General features: G+C 31.2%; 2 protein-coding genes across 2 annotated transcripts; one reads left to right on the top strand and one right to left on the bottom strand.

The window, feature by feature from the left end:
- The first annotated feature begins 4,909 nt into the window (after positions 1-4,909).
- LOC142520690 (transcription factor MYB53-like) lies at positions 4,910-6,616 on the top strand. Its single transcript, XM_075623782.1, has 3 exons — positions 4,910-5,360; positions 5,506-5,635; positions 5,764-6,616. Exons 1-3 carry the CDS (start codon positions 5,228-5,230, stop codon positions 6,473-6,475), a joined length of 975 nt encoding a protein of 324 aa, XP_075479897.1. The 5' UTR covers positions 4,910-5,227; the 3' UTR covers positions 6,476-6,616.
- A 4,228-nt stretch (positions 6,617-10,844) lies between these two features.
- On the bottom strand, positions 10,845-12,710 carry LOC142520384 (uncharacterized). The gene has a single exon (XM_075623375.1). It carries the CDS (start codon positions 12,708-12,710, stop codon positions 10,845-10,847), a length of 1,866 nt encoding a protein of 621 aa, XP_075479490.1.
- Positions 12,711-14,743: the final 2,033 nt, after the last annotated feature.

Here is a 14,743-nt window from a genome sequence, read left to right as displayed (position 1 = left end):
GCTTGAGCTGTTGTGCGGTTTAAAAGATTTGAGTTGCACCATTACCACTAGCTATAGCTTTTGGTAAAGCGGTAAGCACTCGGTCCTACAGTTAGTAATATGTATCATCATGACAACGTTAATGAAAAATCGGATTTAATCTGGAGGAAAAACTAATTTATTGAGTTAAAATTGATCTTATTTAGGCCAATTTATAGGAAGATTTTTTAATTTTTTTTCATTCGAGTAGATTGGACTCTTTTTTCTTTTGCATAACAAAAAGTGGCCAATTTTATGATGATTTCTTCTATGACCAAAATCATTAATTATTAACGAAATTGGAAGTCCGAAAATAAAAAATAGATTCAAGAAAATAAAATAACGGGCGAAATAGAAATCGAATATCGTCTATTTTATCGTTTTTCCCACCTTTTCCATATTTAATATTCTGAAAATTTTAGAATGCTGACGAAGAAATCGACATGCACATGGAAATGATTCCTCCGACAATTGTTGTTTTTATATATATTAAAGAGTAAATCTTGAGACGCTCTCATAAAGCTATATTCTTGATACACAAAAATTAATCTGAGACGTTCTCACAAGTTAAATTTGTGAGATTGATATTATATTTAGGTTATATGAAAAATTATTACTTTTTATTGTACATATGAGCAAGGTTGATCCGTCTCGCGAATAAAGATCCGTAAAACCGTCTCACAAAATATCTACTATTTGTAATATTGGTTGATTACCTACAAGAAGATTACATAAAAGTGTTTTTTGTGTATGTTAAACGGTAAATTGGGGGAAAATACCCAAAGTTAAAACTTTTTTGAGTTCAATACCTAATAATTATATTTTAATTTTGCACTCCTCAGTGAAATAATATCATATTTTCACATCCTTAAGTAAATAATATTTTTTATTTTAAAAGGAAAAAAAATCTAAACCCAAAATCTAACTTATAAAGTACCACATTTTGTCTCAAAGTGTATCATACCATCAAAGATCTAGTACCATAAATTCATGCAGACTATATACCAACTTAGATTTAATTGATACAATTATTCTATCAAATAACAATAACTATATCATATATTATATGAAAATTTAATGCAATGATATGAAATAAGATATAAAACTAAGTTTTAGTTTGACCACTTATCGTAAATTACCAAACAATCGGTAATTTATCACCTTTTGATGTCTTGTTGTTACAATTCAAATATTTTTATCATCAATTTTTTTTTTGCCAAGGAGAACAATAGAAGTTGTGTCCAGATTAGTTTGAACTTTTTTTAATATAAGTGTTATGATATCGTACGTTTGTGACAAATTATATACATGAGATTATATTGTTGTATGTGTTAAGATGTACCACATGCTCGTGTTAATTGTACCACAATCTAGCTTATAAAGTATCACATTTGGTGTCAAAGTATACCATACTATCGAAGATCTAGTTCCACAAATTCGTGCAGACTATATACCAACTTAGATTTAATTAATGTCATTATTCTATCAAATAACTGTAACTATATCATGAAAATCGATGGAGATGAGTCAGGGATTTACGTGAGAAATTATCGAGGAAGAGAAGAAAAGTGATGTAATTGAGGAAATAAAATTAAAAACGGAAATAAAATTGAATTAAAGGAGAAAATGAGATAAATTATAAAATAGGGAGTGGATTAAAAATTTTTGTGCGTCAAGAAGTAAAAAAAAAAATACAATTTTATAACATAAGGACTGCATATGAAATTGACTTTATGATTAGTGATTTATATCTAGTTCTCCCGTTATTAAAAATAGTAATATATAGAAGGCATTCAATTCCAAGAAAATAAAATATAACAAATGGACTTTGTTTTTACTTTCTTTGGGAGAAAATATATAATAAAATATTGTGGAGCTCATATAGCTAGGCACCTTATAATATTTTTTATATATTAAATGAGAAAATTTATAAATTACACATGTGAGATTTTAAAAATATTTTTCAAAATTAATTTCAGGTAAAAAAAATATTTTACATATTTTAGAAGGAAGAATAGAACTAGAGATCGATAATTTAATATGTATAATGAAGGTTACATGCAACGCATAGTAATCTAAAACTTTATATTAGCGTAAAAATTCTCGAATTTTTCGTGTTTTTAAAAAATCATATTTTTAACATATGTATGTTTATTTTAAAACTTCAAGTTGTGAAGGAAATATTTAATTTTATGTGGGGAGGAAAAACGTTGAAGGAATATAATGGGAAGGAAATTATATTTTTAATAGTTGATTGATTTGAAGAAAAATAATTTCTATTTTTTTAGCTTGTTTTGGATTGGTGAGAGTTTATTATTGAATAAATGTATTTAATATATTTGTTTTTGTTAATAAATCAATTATTAATTTTTACAATTATCTCATTCTTTTAAAATGTATGCACATTATACACACACACACACACTAAATGATAATAGTTTATTTTATTTTTTTTTTAAAAAAAGAAAATTTATAGTCTTTAGTTAGATGCTAAAAAAAATAGTGAAATAAAACAGAAAAAATACAGACGAAAAATATTTAGATTTATGTCAATTATTCAAAAAAATTAAATTTCTTGTCAAATATATATTTGTCTTCTTTATGATGTTGGTAATCTATATTGTTAAATATTACTTTTGTGTGGCAATTTTAACAATTTTTTCGACGTAACATCATCAATGTTGAACTAATGCAAGATGAAAAAAAAACTACAATTACCAAAAATCGAAAGTTATATGACTAAAACTGAAATCGATAACATAAAAGACTAAGACAAAAACTTGTGTGAGACGGTCTCACGGGTCGTATTTTGTGAGACAGATCTCTTATTTGGGTCACCAATAAAAAAATATTATTTTTTATGCTAAGAGTATTACTTTTTATTGTGAATATTAGTAGGGTTGACCCATCTCACAGATAAAGATTCGTGAGACCGTCTCACAAGAGGCCTGCTCAAAGACTAAAATCAGAAAGTGACAAAACCACAGTAGCAAAAATAGAGTTTTCTTTTCACAAAATTTCTTTTGAGGTATCTAATAATAGAAATATTACCCAAATACATGTTATCTAATCAAATCAAATACATTTAAATTTTTTTAAAAAAAATTATAAAATAAAATAAATAGCAATTTAAATAATATATAATTGTCTCACCTATCTAATAATCTAGACTTGATTTGGATACTTCTCCAATTGCATGTACGTACGTCAATCAAATTTCTTAATTAATTCCTAATAAACATTTCTAACTAATTTTTTATCGTACGTAGCTTTCGGTTTCACTTTTCCCTACCAAGAAAAATTGTCCACACACACACACACACACACACTCAACATCGTCTTAAAAGGCCTAAATATTAATTAATCAATTTTTTAATTATTACTAATTATAGTTTCCTTCAAAATCAATTTCTATATGGTCCCTACACTTTTTTGTGTCGGTAGAATTTGGCATTCAACATAAATTTATAAAATAATATTTTTTAAAAAAAAAGATTATGACATTTTTGTTTTTTTCTAATTTTTTTGCTAACAACTAATTAATTATATGGTCCAATTACAATTTATTAAATATGATTTAATAAGGGAAAATATTAATTGTCAATTATATGAATATTATTGATTGGTATTTATATATTAATTTAAAAAATGGGAGGGTACAATCTTATTATTTATTATTATTGTTATTATTATATTATGGATTAAACTTTTTAATATTTAATAGAAAATAACACGTAAACAAGTGGAAACTGTCCAATAATGTATATAAAACTTCCAACGTGTTTAATTTAAAGGTTAATTTTCATGATATTTAATCAAAGCATGTGAGGAGCGTTAAGTGGTATTTAATTCCCCCAACATAATTTGATGCCATATGATTAGACATCCTTGCATGGAATTAGCCAATAGGGGCTCTTCTATTATATAAAATTTATTAAAATATCAAGTTTTTTAATATATATGTGTGTGCGCGCGCACTCGCGCTCAATAATTGTATTGCTAAAGAGCGATCGAATCGTGGTGTTTGTAGTTATATCAAAAGTTATAACTGATAGTAACAATACAAGACAAATCTTTTAAATCATACAGCAGTCAAACATCACCTTTTGATCTCTCTCTTACTAGTGGCAATTATTTATTTTGAACAATCATCCTTCTAATAATTGAACTCATTGCAATAAAGAAGGTCAAAAACTTGTATGAGACGGTCTCACATGTCGTATTTTATGAGACAGATCTCTTATTTGGGTCATCAATGAAAAAAATATTAATTTTTATGCTAAAAGAATTACTTTTTATTGTGAATATCGGTAGGGTTGACCCATCTCACAGATAAAGATTCGTGAGATCGTCTCACAAGAGACCTACTAATAAATCAGAATCAAACACGTGACATTGATTATGATCTGATACCAACTATATTATCAAGTTTTTTGAATTGTAATTGATATAATTGCATCATTACTACCGGTTATACATAGTTAACTTAACAATCATAAGTGTTATTTCAGATTCATTATTTCAAAAAAAACACTCAAAGCATCATATCATTATAATAATTTTCTAAAAAATATGAACAATTCCAAATGCAAGAATCATTGATCAATTTGCATTTTGATACCTCAAATCTTGATTTTTAATCCAATAATAAACCTAGCTAACCATCTCCAACACGAATAAACCAGATCAAATTAATACAATAAAATTTCCAACAACATTGATTTAATTCACATTAAATATACAAATTGTCAATTTTCATGCATAATTACACTTAAATATATATAGTTGCTGCTGTCACACAATTATTGTCATCTACAAATATTATTTACTTAAAAAGACATATCTTAAAATCCAATCAAATCCAATGCAAAAGGCAGCACCAAAATTTACTTAGAAACTACTTGATTGCTACCCCACCATCCCCCATTCTCACTCTCTTGTTTTTCCCTTAAATTCTAAGTATGATTAATTCTTTCTCTGTTAAAAACCCAATAAATTTTTGGAGATTTATCTTTCAAGATTTTCACTCAAAAGGGTTGATCACAGGTCTTTTTAATCACAGTTTTTCGGGGTTCCAAAGCACTAATCACACTGTGTTAACCAACACATTTATTCCATAAAAAGTTGCTGTCGTTTTTAAGGTTGTCATCGGAACAAAACTTCGTTTTCCCCTACAATACATAACAGAAAAGAATAGAAAAACATAGAAATGGGGCGTCATTCTTGCAGCGTGAAGCAGAAGCTGAGGAAGGGGCTGTGGTCACCCGAAGAAGATGAGAAATTGCACACTTTTATTACAAGATTCGGTGTCGGTTGCTGGAGTTCTGTACCTAAATTAGCTGGTTTATATTTGACTCCATTTAGCTTTTTCTTGAAATCCCACTTCCGTTTTGCTGTTTTTTTGTGTGTTGGATTGGTTTTCTTGTGAGTTTTTGAGTGGAAAGATTTAATTTTTTTTTTCTGAGTGGATTTGTGGGATTAATGCAGGCTTACAGAGATGCGGGAAGAGTTGCAGATTGAGGTGGATTAATTACTTGAGGCCTGACCTTAAGAGGGGAATGTTCTCTCAAGAAGAGGAGGATTTGATCATTACTTTGCATAAAGCTCTTGGAAATAGGTATGAAATTATGATTCAAGTTGGTTTTTTCTTTTTTCCCGAAGAAAAGATTGACAAAATCTTGATTGGTTTGCAAAGTTTACAATCTCTTTTGACTTGTTTTCATAATTTGGAAACCAAAATTGCAGGTGGGCACAGATTGCTACACAGTTACCAGGAAGAACAGATAATGAGATCAAGAACTTTTGGAATTCTTGCCTCAAGAAAAAGCTCATCAAACAAGGCATTGATCCTAACACACACATGCCGGTACCCGAAATCGAAGTGAAAAAGGAGAAAGATTACGCAGACTCTGTTTCACCACAGATTCTACAGACTAAAGGGCTTCCATATTTGTCGAATCCGGTCCAAATTGATCATCAAGACTATCATCTAATGCAAATCCCAATACATTCTTTGAATGGCAGCAATCTTGTGACTAAACAAATGTATGATCCTCTGTTCTTGACCGAATTCCAAACGAGCATCGATTCGAATGGATACTGTCCTAGTTTTCTTTCTCAGAATTTGATTCAAGAAAATCCCATCATGAATCCTAACAGTTACGGATTCTACTCGATGCCGAATTTGACGACTTTCGATCGGCTAAACAATACAGATTTCTCCGAGTGTTCAGCTTCAAGAAACAACAGCATGGTTGAAAATGGAAGCACATTTTGTTGGGAAGCTGAAAATAAACTCGAATCGATGTTTCAGTTCCAGTTCAGTGGGATTCAGATTGAAGATGCAAAACCTGGTTTGATTCAGAATCAGAGTTCCCGTGACTTTGTTGGGTATCAAATGGGATCCTTGTCTCAAGAATTGATTGGGGGAAATCTTAATATGTTCCATGAAATCTGAAATTGTTAAACTTTTTTTTTTTTCACAGTTTGTAATAAATAAATAAATAATATATATATATATATATATAGACACACACACACACGGATGTCGATAATTGTAGGAAAAGATTTGAGGTGGAAATATTTTATTAGTGTTTTACTTTGTTTTTCTTCTTCTTTTTCTTTTTTAATCAAATATTATCGTAAATTTATTCAATTCATTGTATTGGTTTGAGGGTTGGTATATAATGTTTGTGAATTGATTTTTGTGTGGAACAAATCTGTAATGGTCTATTTTTTCGATAATTTATAGTTTTTTAATTAGGTGACTGAGTGACGTCGTCGTGGTAAGACGTAAGTCATAGGTTCAAATCCGAGTATTGATTTTTCGTTAGAATACTAAACACATAGTTGTAAGTCTATGACAGTGTTAGATAACTGGTAAGCCTATAAATCAACTTCTCAATCTCCTTCAAAAAAATAAATTCCTAAATCAACAAAAAAAAAAAGTTAAAAAAAATATCTAAAAATTATGCACTCATTATTGCTCGAGATAGAATCTTCATAATTTCAACGTGCCACTCATCTACCTCTTAGTCATGTAGACCGCCTGAAAAAAAACAAAACAAAAATATATATATATATATAAAGGTATCTTGTGAGATGGTGTCACGAATCTTTATCTGTGAGACGGGTCAACCCTACCGATATTCACAATAAAAAAGTAATACTTTTTCATGGAGATCCAAATAAGATAAAATACGACTCGTGAGACCGTCTTACACAAGTTTTTGCCATAATATATAGACGATAAATTCATATGCTTCTGATAATTCGTAAACTTGAGTCAAATGTTTATGAAACAAAAAAAAAATGTAATAAATTATTATCTTGTTATTAGCACTAAATGACGATTTATGGTTTAATATAATATATCAAAATAATTGGTTTGGTAGATAACTTTATGAGGCGACGGACCTCTTGATCTAATAGCATCGATGCTCCTAAATATGAAACAACTCTCAAGCCTGAAATCGCGAAATCTAAAATCTTCCTCGCGAAATTCAATCGAATGTCCCCCCCCCCCTCCCCCCCCCCCGTATTCTTGAATTAATCCTTCCCAAAAACCAAATTTCTTGTTTACAAATTGGTGTCCAATAATAGCATATATTAACTCCTCAAAACTTGAGTCTGAGTCTATGATATACCGGGAGTTCTATTCCCGACGTGTTTGTATGTATAAGACGATCAGCCGATCATCTCATTTTAAACGAAAAATATGTGATGATCTTATGCAAAACAAAAATCGATAATAGATCTTGCGATGTAGCATAGACTCAGACTAACTCAAAACTATTAGTGTCATGTTATGCAATATTTGGGTAAAAAGAGACAAGTGTCATTGCCCCTTCTAATTTTGTATGCCACCATCTTTGAATAGATAGAATTACCTAGTCCATTTTAGGAAATTCCCAATGCCTACCTTCTTGTCCATTTTTGCTTCTATATATCAACCTCATTAGAGAACCAACTCAAAATCCATTCACTAGAAAAAGAATTTGGATTGAAAAATTTGTGCATCAATAGAAAAGATAACTTGTAATTAAAATTTCTTTGTGATTGAATGAATCATATGCTACAAGAGACTTGAAAGATTCTCTTTAGGTTTTGTGTTACTATTTTTATCCATCCACCATTTAGGAGTTTCATGCTTAAGTTTTGGGTTGGCAATATGGCACAAAAGTTAAATTCAATACAACTTTGAAATCCTTATTCTCTGAAGTAGCCATTCATTGGGAGATGCAACCAATGGTGGGGTCGTTTTCATTTTGCTGTTTTTCTGAATTTAACCTATACTATCTGATTTGAGATTAATCGTATCGATTATACTATTTCAACCACTTTTTTTATTGATTCATTTTATAACTCGAAACTTCTAATTTAGAATGTGAAAGACAAAACTTATTTCATTACATTGTTGATGATGAAACTTACGAATGAGCCAAAGAACTAATTTGTCTTGCCCACAAATACATAAAAAATTTCCCTAGGTTTATGTATGTATATGAATTACTCTATTGTAGGTTTTCATCATCACGGGAGGTCAAATTCGAATTATTGTGCAAGTGATTGAATCGATTTCAGTCTAATTTGATAAAAAAAATCATTGATATGTAGGAATACGTACGGGCGGATAATAATATTTATCTCTTAAATCTTTTTTGCGAACTTACGTATTTTTTATGCATAAGAAAAACTAATTTCGCACATTGTACGTACAATCGAGAAGAAAAATTAATACATAGTGACCAAGTATTTTAGAGCTAAGAATTGAGTAATAATGATAACGAGGAAGCAACAATAAAACCTTTGGGCAACCTACCAATATTTGTAGTCTCCACGAGTTATGAAAGTGCCACTTCTATAAGATAATATATAGAAAAATTTATAAGTTACAGTACAAAAATATATGATCGCCCTCATGGATATATAAGATTAGTCGAACTGACTAAATTCGAGTTTGAATTAGTTCAGAATTGTTTGAGCTCGAGCTTGATCAAAAGCTAGTGATACGAGCTTGCATGCTCAATAGTAATCAATACAGTTAATATTACATAAATTATTATATATATATATATATATATATATATATATATAAATTTGTGGCCCAAGTTCATAATTATGATCTATTGTCGCTCTCAAGTCTTTCCAGCAGTTATGGAGGCACTAATTAGGCTTATTGTGACTAGCCATAGGTCATCAACAAGTCAATTGCAACATGAAAAGGACATCATTCAGCACCAAATGAACCCAAATTTCATCAACAATCAAACAAGGACTTCAACAATATCATGTATGAAGAAAATTCTGAAAATCTCGGGAAAAGGGCAAAATCATTCGCGAGATTTTCGGGGGTGAGCGCAAGTGAGATGTTCGCCCGAAAATCTGGCAATAATTTAAATCTGAAGTGAAGTTCCACAAGATGTTCCCATAAATTTGGCACATATTGTATATGAGGTGAAATTAGCAAACTCTTCCTATAGGCATTGCCCTATTTTGATTTTTAACCTCGTAAATTGTCGAAGTTAATTTGGTATTAGTACAACAAAATAGTTATTTTTTAAAAAAAATTTGTCATTTTTCGACGGAATATGGACGGGATGTATATATTGTTAATGTGATGTCCACTGGTAGTAGACATTACTTATGTGTCCATTGTCGTAAAAAATTACTAACTTACCGCACTAAAATCATATTTTGATGACTTACATAACTAAAAGCCAAAACATTATAATTTACAAGATGATTTTTGCAATTTGCCATGTCTATGCTATATCTCAAATATGTAAAGCATTCATGGTCGTATGGTTCTTATTTTGAATGTCCCTTCGCAAGCGATGCATGTTTACATTTAAAAAAAAAAAAAATATTGTTCAAAATATCGATAAAGATTTTTATTAAGATATGGTATATAGATAAGACGTCAATTTACTAAAATCAATTTGATGACATTTTTATTAAACAAAAATAGAATGTTTTGTAATTTGAAAAATATGTTATTTTTTGTTTATCAAAAAATAGACCATGACACAAAATTACTTAGTATAAGTGTCTCAAACTTAATATTATAGTATAGATTCACTAATAATGGTTAACTAAAGCGATTGTTTTATTAACTCAAAAATAAAATCAAATCAAATCAAACTCAAAATTTTAAAAAATACCAACATAATTACATTTATATATATATATATATATATATCTGTGTGTGTATATGTAGAGTAGGTCTTTTGTGAGACGGTTTCACGAATCTTTATCTGTAAGACGGGTCAACCCTACCGATATTCACAATAAAAAGTAATACTCTTAGCATAAAAAACAATAATTTTTTTATGGATGACTCAAATAAGAGATCAATCTCACAAAATACGACCCGTGAGACCATCTCACACAAGTTTTTGCCTTATATATATATATATATATATAATAGGGACTGATAATTAGAAACCAGTTCGTTTGTCAGTTGAGACAACCGCCCTTGCAAGCATTGGCCGAAGAGTTGGTCATATTCTGGATCCTTTGTTGCATTCAATCACTTGCAGAAATATATGAATACCACTATAGCAGACATTTCTTGTTTGTGTATGTTGCACACAAAAATCCAGGAGAAACAACAGATAATAGCAACCAAAATTATCGGCAGAGGCATATGTATACTCGACTACGACGAATATATCAAGTAATCCATTCACAAACTAAATCATTCAGATCATGAACTCCATTTTCATTGTCATCTGACTTAATTTATTTCACAGGTGAAAAATCTAGACAACTGAAGTATAATTCCAAGAATGTGTGTTCGTGAGAGGCGTAGAATTCTCAATTACCTAGGGATGTCTATGTATATGATGAGCTGCAGGCTGATAGAGCATGAGCTGGTGTATGGCCTTGGCAAAGAGGTCTCTTAAATCGGGATTATGAGCAGCAGCTTGTCGAGCCATTCCCTCGAGGACGCTTAGAGCTCGAGCTTGTTCGAGAATTTTATTGTTACCAACGTTTATAGCGAGGTTACAAAGTAGAACAAGCTCAGGCAAATGTAAATTACCCCTATCATGGTTTCTAAGCAAATTCATCAGCATTGGCACACCATTGGACTCTATGATTACCTTAGAATTCTCAACGCGGTTGAAATTGTCCTCGCATATGAACTTGCTCAAGGCTGTAGCTGCTTCGGCAGAGACATCAGGATTCCTATGACTAAGCTGAGTGACCAAAGGGGTAATTATTCGTGTCTCCTTCGCAGGAAACATTTTTGCCAAACACCCAATAGCCTTAATAGCCGGTATCAACAAGGGCACACCAGTTCCTTCGTTTATCACCATTAAAAGTTGGTCTAAAACGGCCTTTGCTGCCGGTGAAGTTGGCTTAAAAGCAGCACGCTTAAGATCGGAGTTATTTTCAGCCACGGATGCCAACTCCATCACAACCAACAAACTATTAATCTGCAAGTCCCCTCGCTCTTTCTCGATAATCTTGGCCAAAACAAGTAAAGCCTTGGTCTCGGTAATCCTGGTACTATTCGACAAACTCCCTCTAGCCAATTTCCACAATGCAGTTGCACAACTCACTTTAAGGCTCGATCTAACCTCCGGCAACTCCACATACCTTTCCTTCTCCTTCTTATTTTGATCAAGATGCCTGCTCCCATCAAAACTGCTACCACTGCCCTTTCCACCAACCCATTTTTTCTCCATCTCTTTATTGATCAGCACAAGAGAATGGATGCTATTAGCAGTCTTCTGCGAATTTGTATCCTTGAACTCTTCTATACTCACATCCATACCTAAAAGGGCAACCAGGGGCCTCGTCACATTCTCCTTCCCAAACTCCTCCTGTGCTTCAACATCCGTTTCCGACATCCTCGACACCAATTCCACCAATTCGACTTGGACACTCATTGGCGCCTCTGAGAGTGCTTTGGCAACGACCTGAACCCCAAGGGCACTGGAAATCAATCTTACACGTTCCACATCGTCGGCCAGATTACACAAAGCACGTGCCGCTGCTTTTTGTGCATCGAGATTCTTACTTTCTTTCAGCAACTTCAAAAGAGGAGGTATCCCCTTTTCGTCTACTACAATCTTTTTATTCCTATCATTATCCCGTGTCAAACTAGCTAGCTCCTTCGCACCCTCGGTTCGACCTATATGCACAGCAGCGATATAGGGCCATACCATAGCTAAAATAGGATCATTGGTAGCAATAGGAGGCAAAGTTAAATCAATAGTCCCGCTATCCGAATCTTGACTAAAAATAGAGAGAGCCCATTTAATATCAGCAAGAGAAGAATCAAGTAAACCCGAAACCTTTCTAAAATCCGTGGCGGTGGTGATGGAGAAAACGTGGCGAATGACGTTGGTTTTCTTGTGGCGGCATTTGCGGGTCAGGGTCAAGGCGCGTTCGAGGGTTTTGTTCAGATCATCCATTACACGGCGGATGGGGCGATCGTATGCGCCGGCGGGGTTGGAGGTGAGGCGCGCGGCGGAGCGGAGAAGATGAGAGAGCTCGACCACTTGGCTGGCAAGTTCCGAGCTTTCGAGCTTGAATGACTCGGCCTCCTGAGCTGATTTGATGACTCGTTCTGCCAGAAAGATCCGAAGCGAGAGCTCGTCTTGGATTGGTTTTTCAGTTTCAGCTGCCATTGCCATTGGATTTTCAAGATTTTCTCGAAATCCCAGAACTGCAACTCTCATTAAAGAGAAGCAAAGAACGTGTAGTTTGGAGAAGAAATGGCTCAGAGCAGATAATTATTCGCCTAAAAAATCTGAACTTGGGATAGAATTCATGAATTGCTTGTGTGACAGAAAAAATTTGTGTGAATTTGATCCTTGTTTATGAGTTAGAACCGCATTCACATAGCAATCAAAGATTCAAATGTGTGATAATTCAAAGAACACAACGTTTGACTTTGTTCAGGATGACATTCTTTTTCAATCCCCAATAGAATATGTTCAGTTACTGTAATATCAAAACTTCATGTTTCTGCATTCTCTCAGTCAATTCTTCTTTCTTTTTTTTTTTTTTAATGAAATTAGATACAAATCATTAAAAATCTATAACATTCATATAATATTGTAAAACAAATAATACATATTTCTTAAGATGATTTTACGAATTTATATATGTGAGACATATCAAATTTATTCATATTTGTAATAATAATAAGTATTAATTTTGACATAAGATGTAATACTTTTCATAAGTGATTCAAATAGGAGAATCGTCTCACAAATTGACTCAGGAGACTATCTCACAAAAGTCTTTGTGCAGAACAAATTGTTTTAAATTTGGTACAAGAAATAAAGTTTTGAGTATAAAATTAGAACAACTACATTAATATCAGCACTTTCTACACTTGTTTTATGATTAAATATCACATATTAGTATTTTATATTGAAAATCATAAAAATGTGTCATTAACATACATGAATAAGTACTCAAAAATCATATATTGGTGTAATATTCGAAATATTTAATACTCAAATATCATATATCAATATCAGATTTTTGAAATTTAGTACCGAATTTTCATCCGAAAAAAACATGTCATTAATACCAAAATTTGTTATATATATCTGGGTACTCAAAAATCATATTTAGTGTCAGATCTGAAACATTTAGCACTCAAATATCATATATTAACAACAATTTTTCAAAGATTTGTATCGAGTTTTCATCTAAAAAAGACATGTCATTAATATCAAACTTTGTTATACATGTTTTCATACTAAAAATCATATATAAGTGTCAGATCTAAAATATTTAGTTCTGAAATACCATGTATTTGTTCCAAATTTTCAATGTTTTGTACCGAATTTTATCCGAAAAAACACATGTCAGCCCAGAGAATGTAGAAACATTTTTTTTGTTAGTATCTATAGAAAAAGAATCGATCGAATAAAGACTGAACATACATTTAATATTTATTATTACACACACAAATTTGGTCAAATATCTTGTTTCACTAATAAACATGTATGCATAATATAATTAAACACGGGGAAATTTGGAAATGTTAAACTTTTTTCACATTTAATGCAAATTAAAATTTATAAATATAAGTAACCATGGAATATTTTTTTGCATATATGGATGGAAAAAAATAGAGTTAGTAAATGGTTGATAACAAAAGAAGGAAAATTTGTTTTTTGGTTTAGCATTTTTTTTTTTTTTTTGCAACTTGTCATCTATGTTATATAATTTCAGCTTTACTCCGATATCTTCGTTTTTTAAAAAAATTTAGCAATTTTTACTACATAAGACTGAAATAAAACCAATGTACCGTTGATATATGTCATGTCACATCAATACTCTCGCAAAAATAGCTTTAATATAATAAGACCTCAACTAGTCTTCCATGTAGCATTTAAAATTATTTTAGGAATATGTTTCATGTTAAGTTGGAAGTTGGGTGGGAAGTGAGAGGAAAAGGAAAGAATATCTGCGAGTCCTACTTTCTATGATAAGACTTTGAATGAAGATCAGTTTAAAATAATTCATGAGTGGGAAAATCGTGTGGAAGACTAGTTGAGGTCTTATTAAATTACAACTGATTTTATTTATATGTAATCAAAATTTTTTTAATTTTTTTAATAAATCTTTTTAAAAAAATTATTCAAATTTAAAAACATTAAAATATAGTAAATGTGTAAAAAAAATTTAATTTTGGATTTAGAAAAAAAAAATCACAAAATTTTATACAAGTGGAAATTAAATGTTGAATTTA

Source organism: Primulina tabacum, chromosome 12 (assembly GCF_025594145.1).
Source record: "Primulina tabacum isolate GXHZ01 chromosome 12, ASM2559414v2, whole genome shotgun sequence".
Taxonomy (NCBI): Eukaryota; Viridiplantae; Streptophyta; class Magnoliopsida; order Lamiales; family Gesneriaceae; genus Primulina; species Primulina tabacum.
This window is presented reverse-complemented; position numbering and strand designations above follow the sequence as displayed.

Bases quoted from the DNA above. Each gene is read 5' to 3' on its own strand.
- LOC142520384 (XM_075623375.1), bottom strand. From the start codon at position 12,710: ATGAGAGTTGCAGTTCTGGGATTTCGAGAAAATCTTGAAAATCCAATG.
- LOC142520690 (XM_075623782.1), top strand. From the start codon at position 5,228: ATGGGGCGTCATTCTTGCAGCGTGAAGCAGAAGCTGAGGAAGGGGCTG. The intron at 5,361-5,505 runs GTTTATATTTGA...GGATTAATGCAG, and splicing joins TTCTGTACCTAAATTAGCTG to GCTTACAGAGATGCGGGAAG. The intron at 5,636-5,763 runs GTATGAAATTAT...CCAAAATTGCAG, and splicing joins CATAAAGCTCTTGGAAATAG to GTGGGCACAGATTGCTACAC.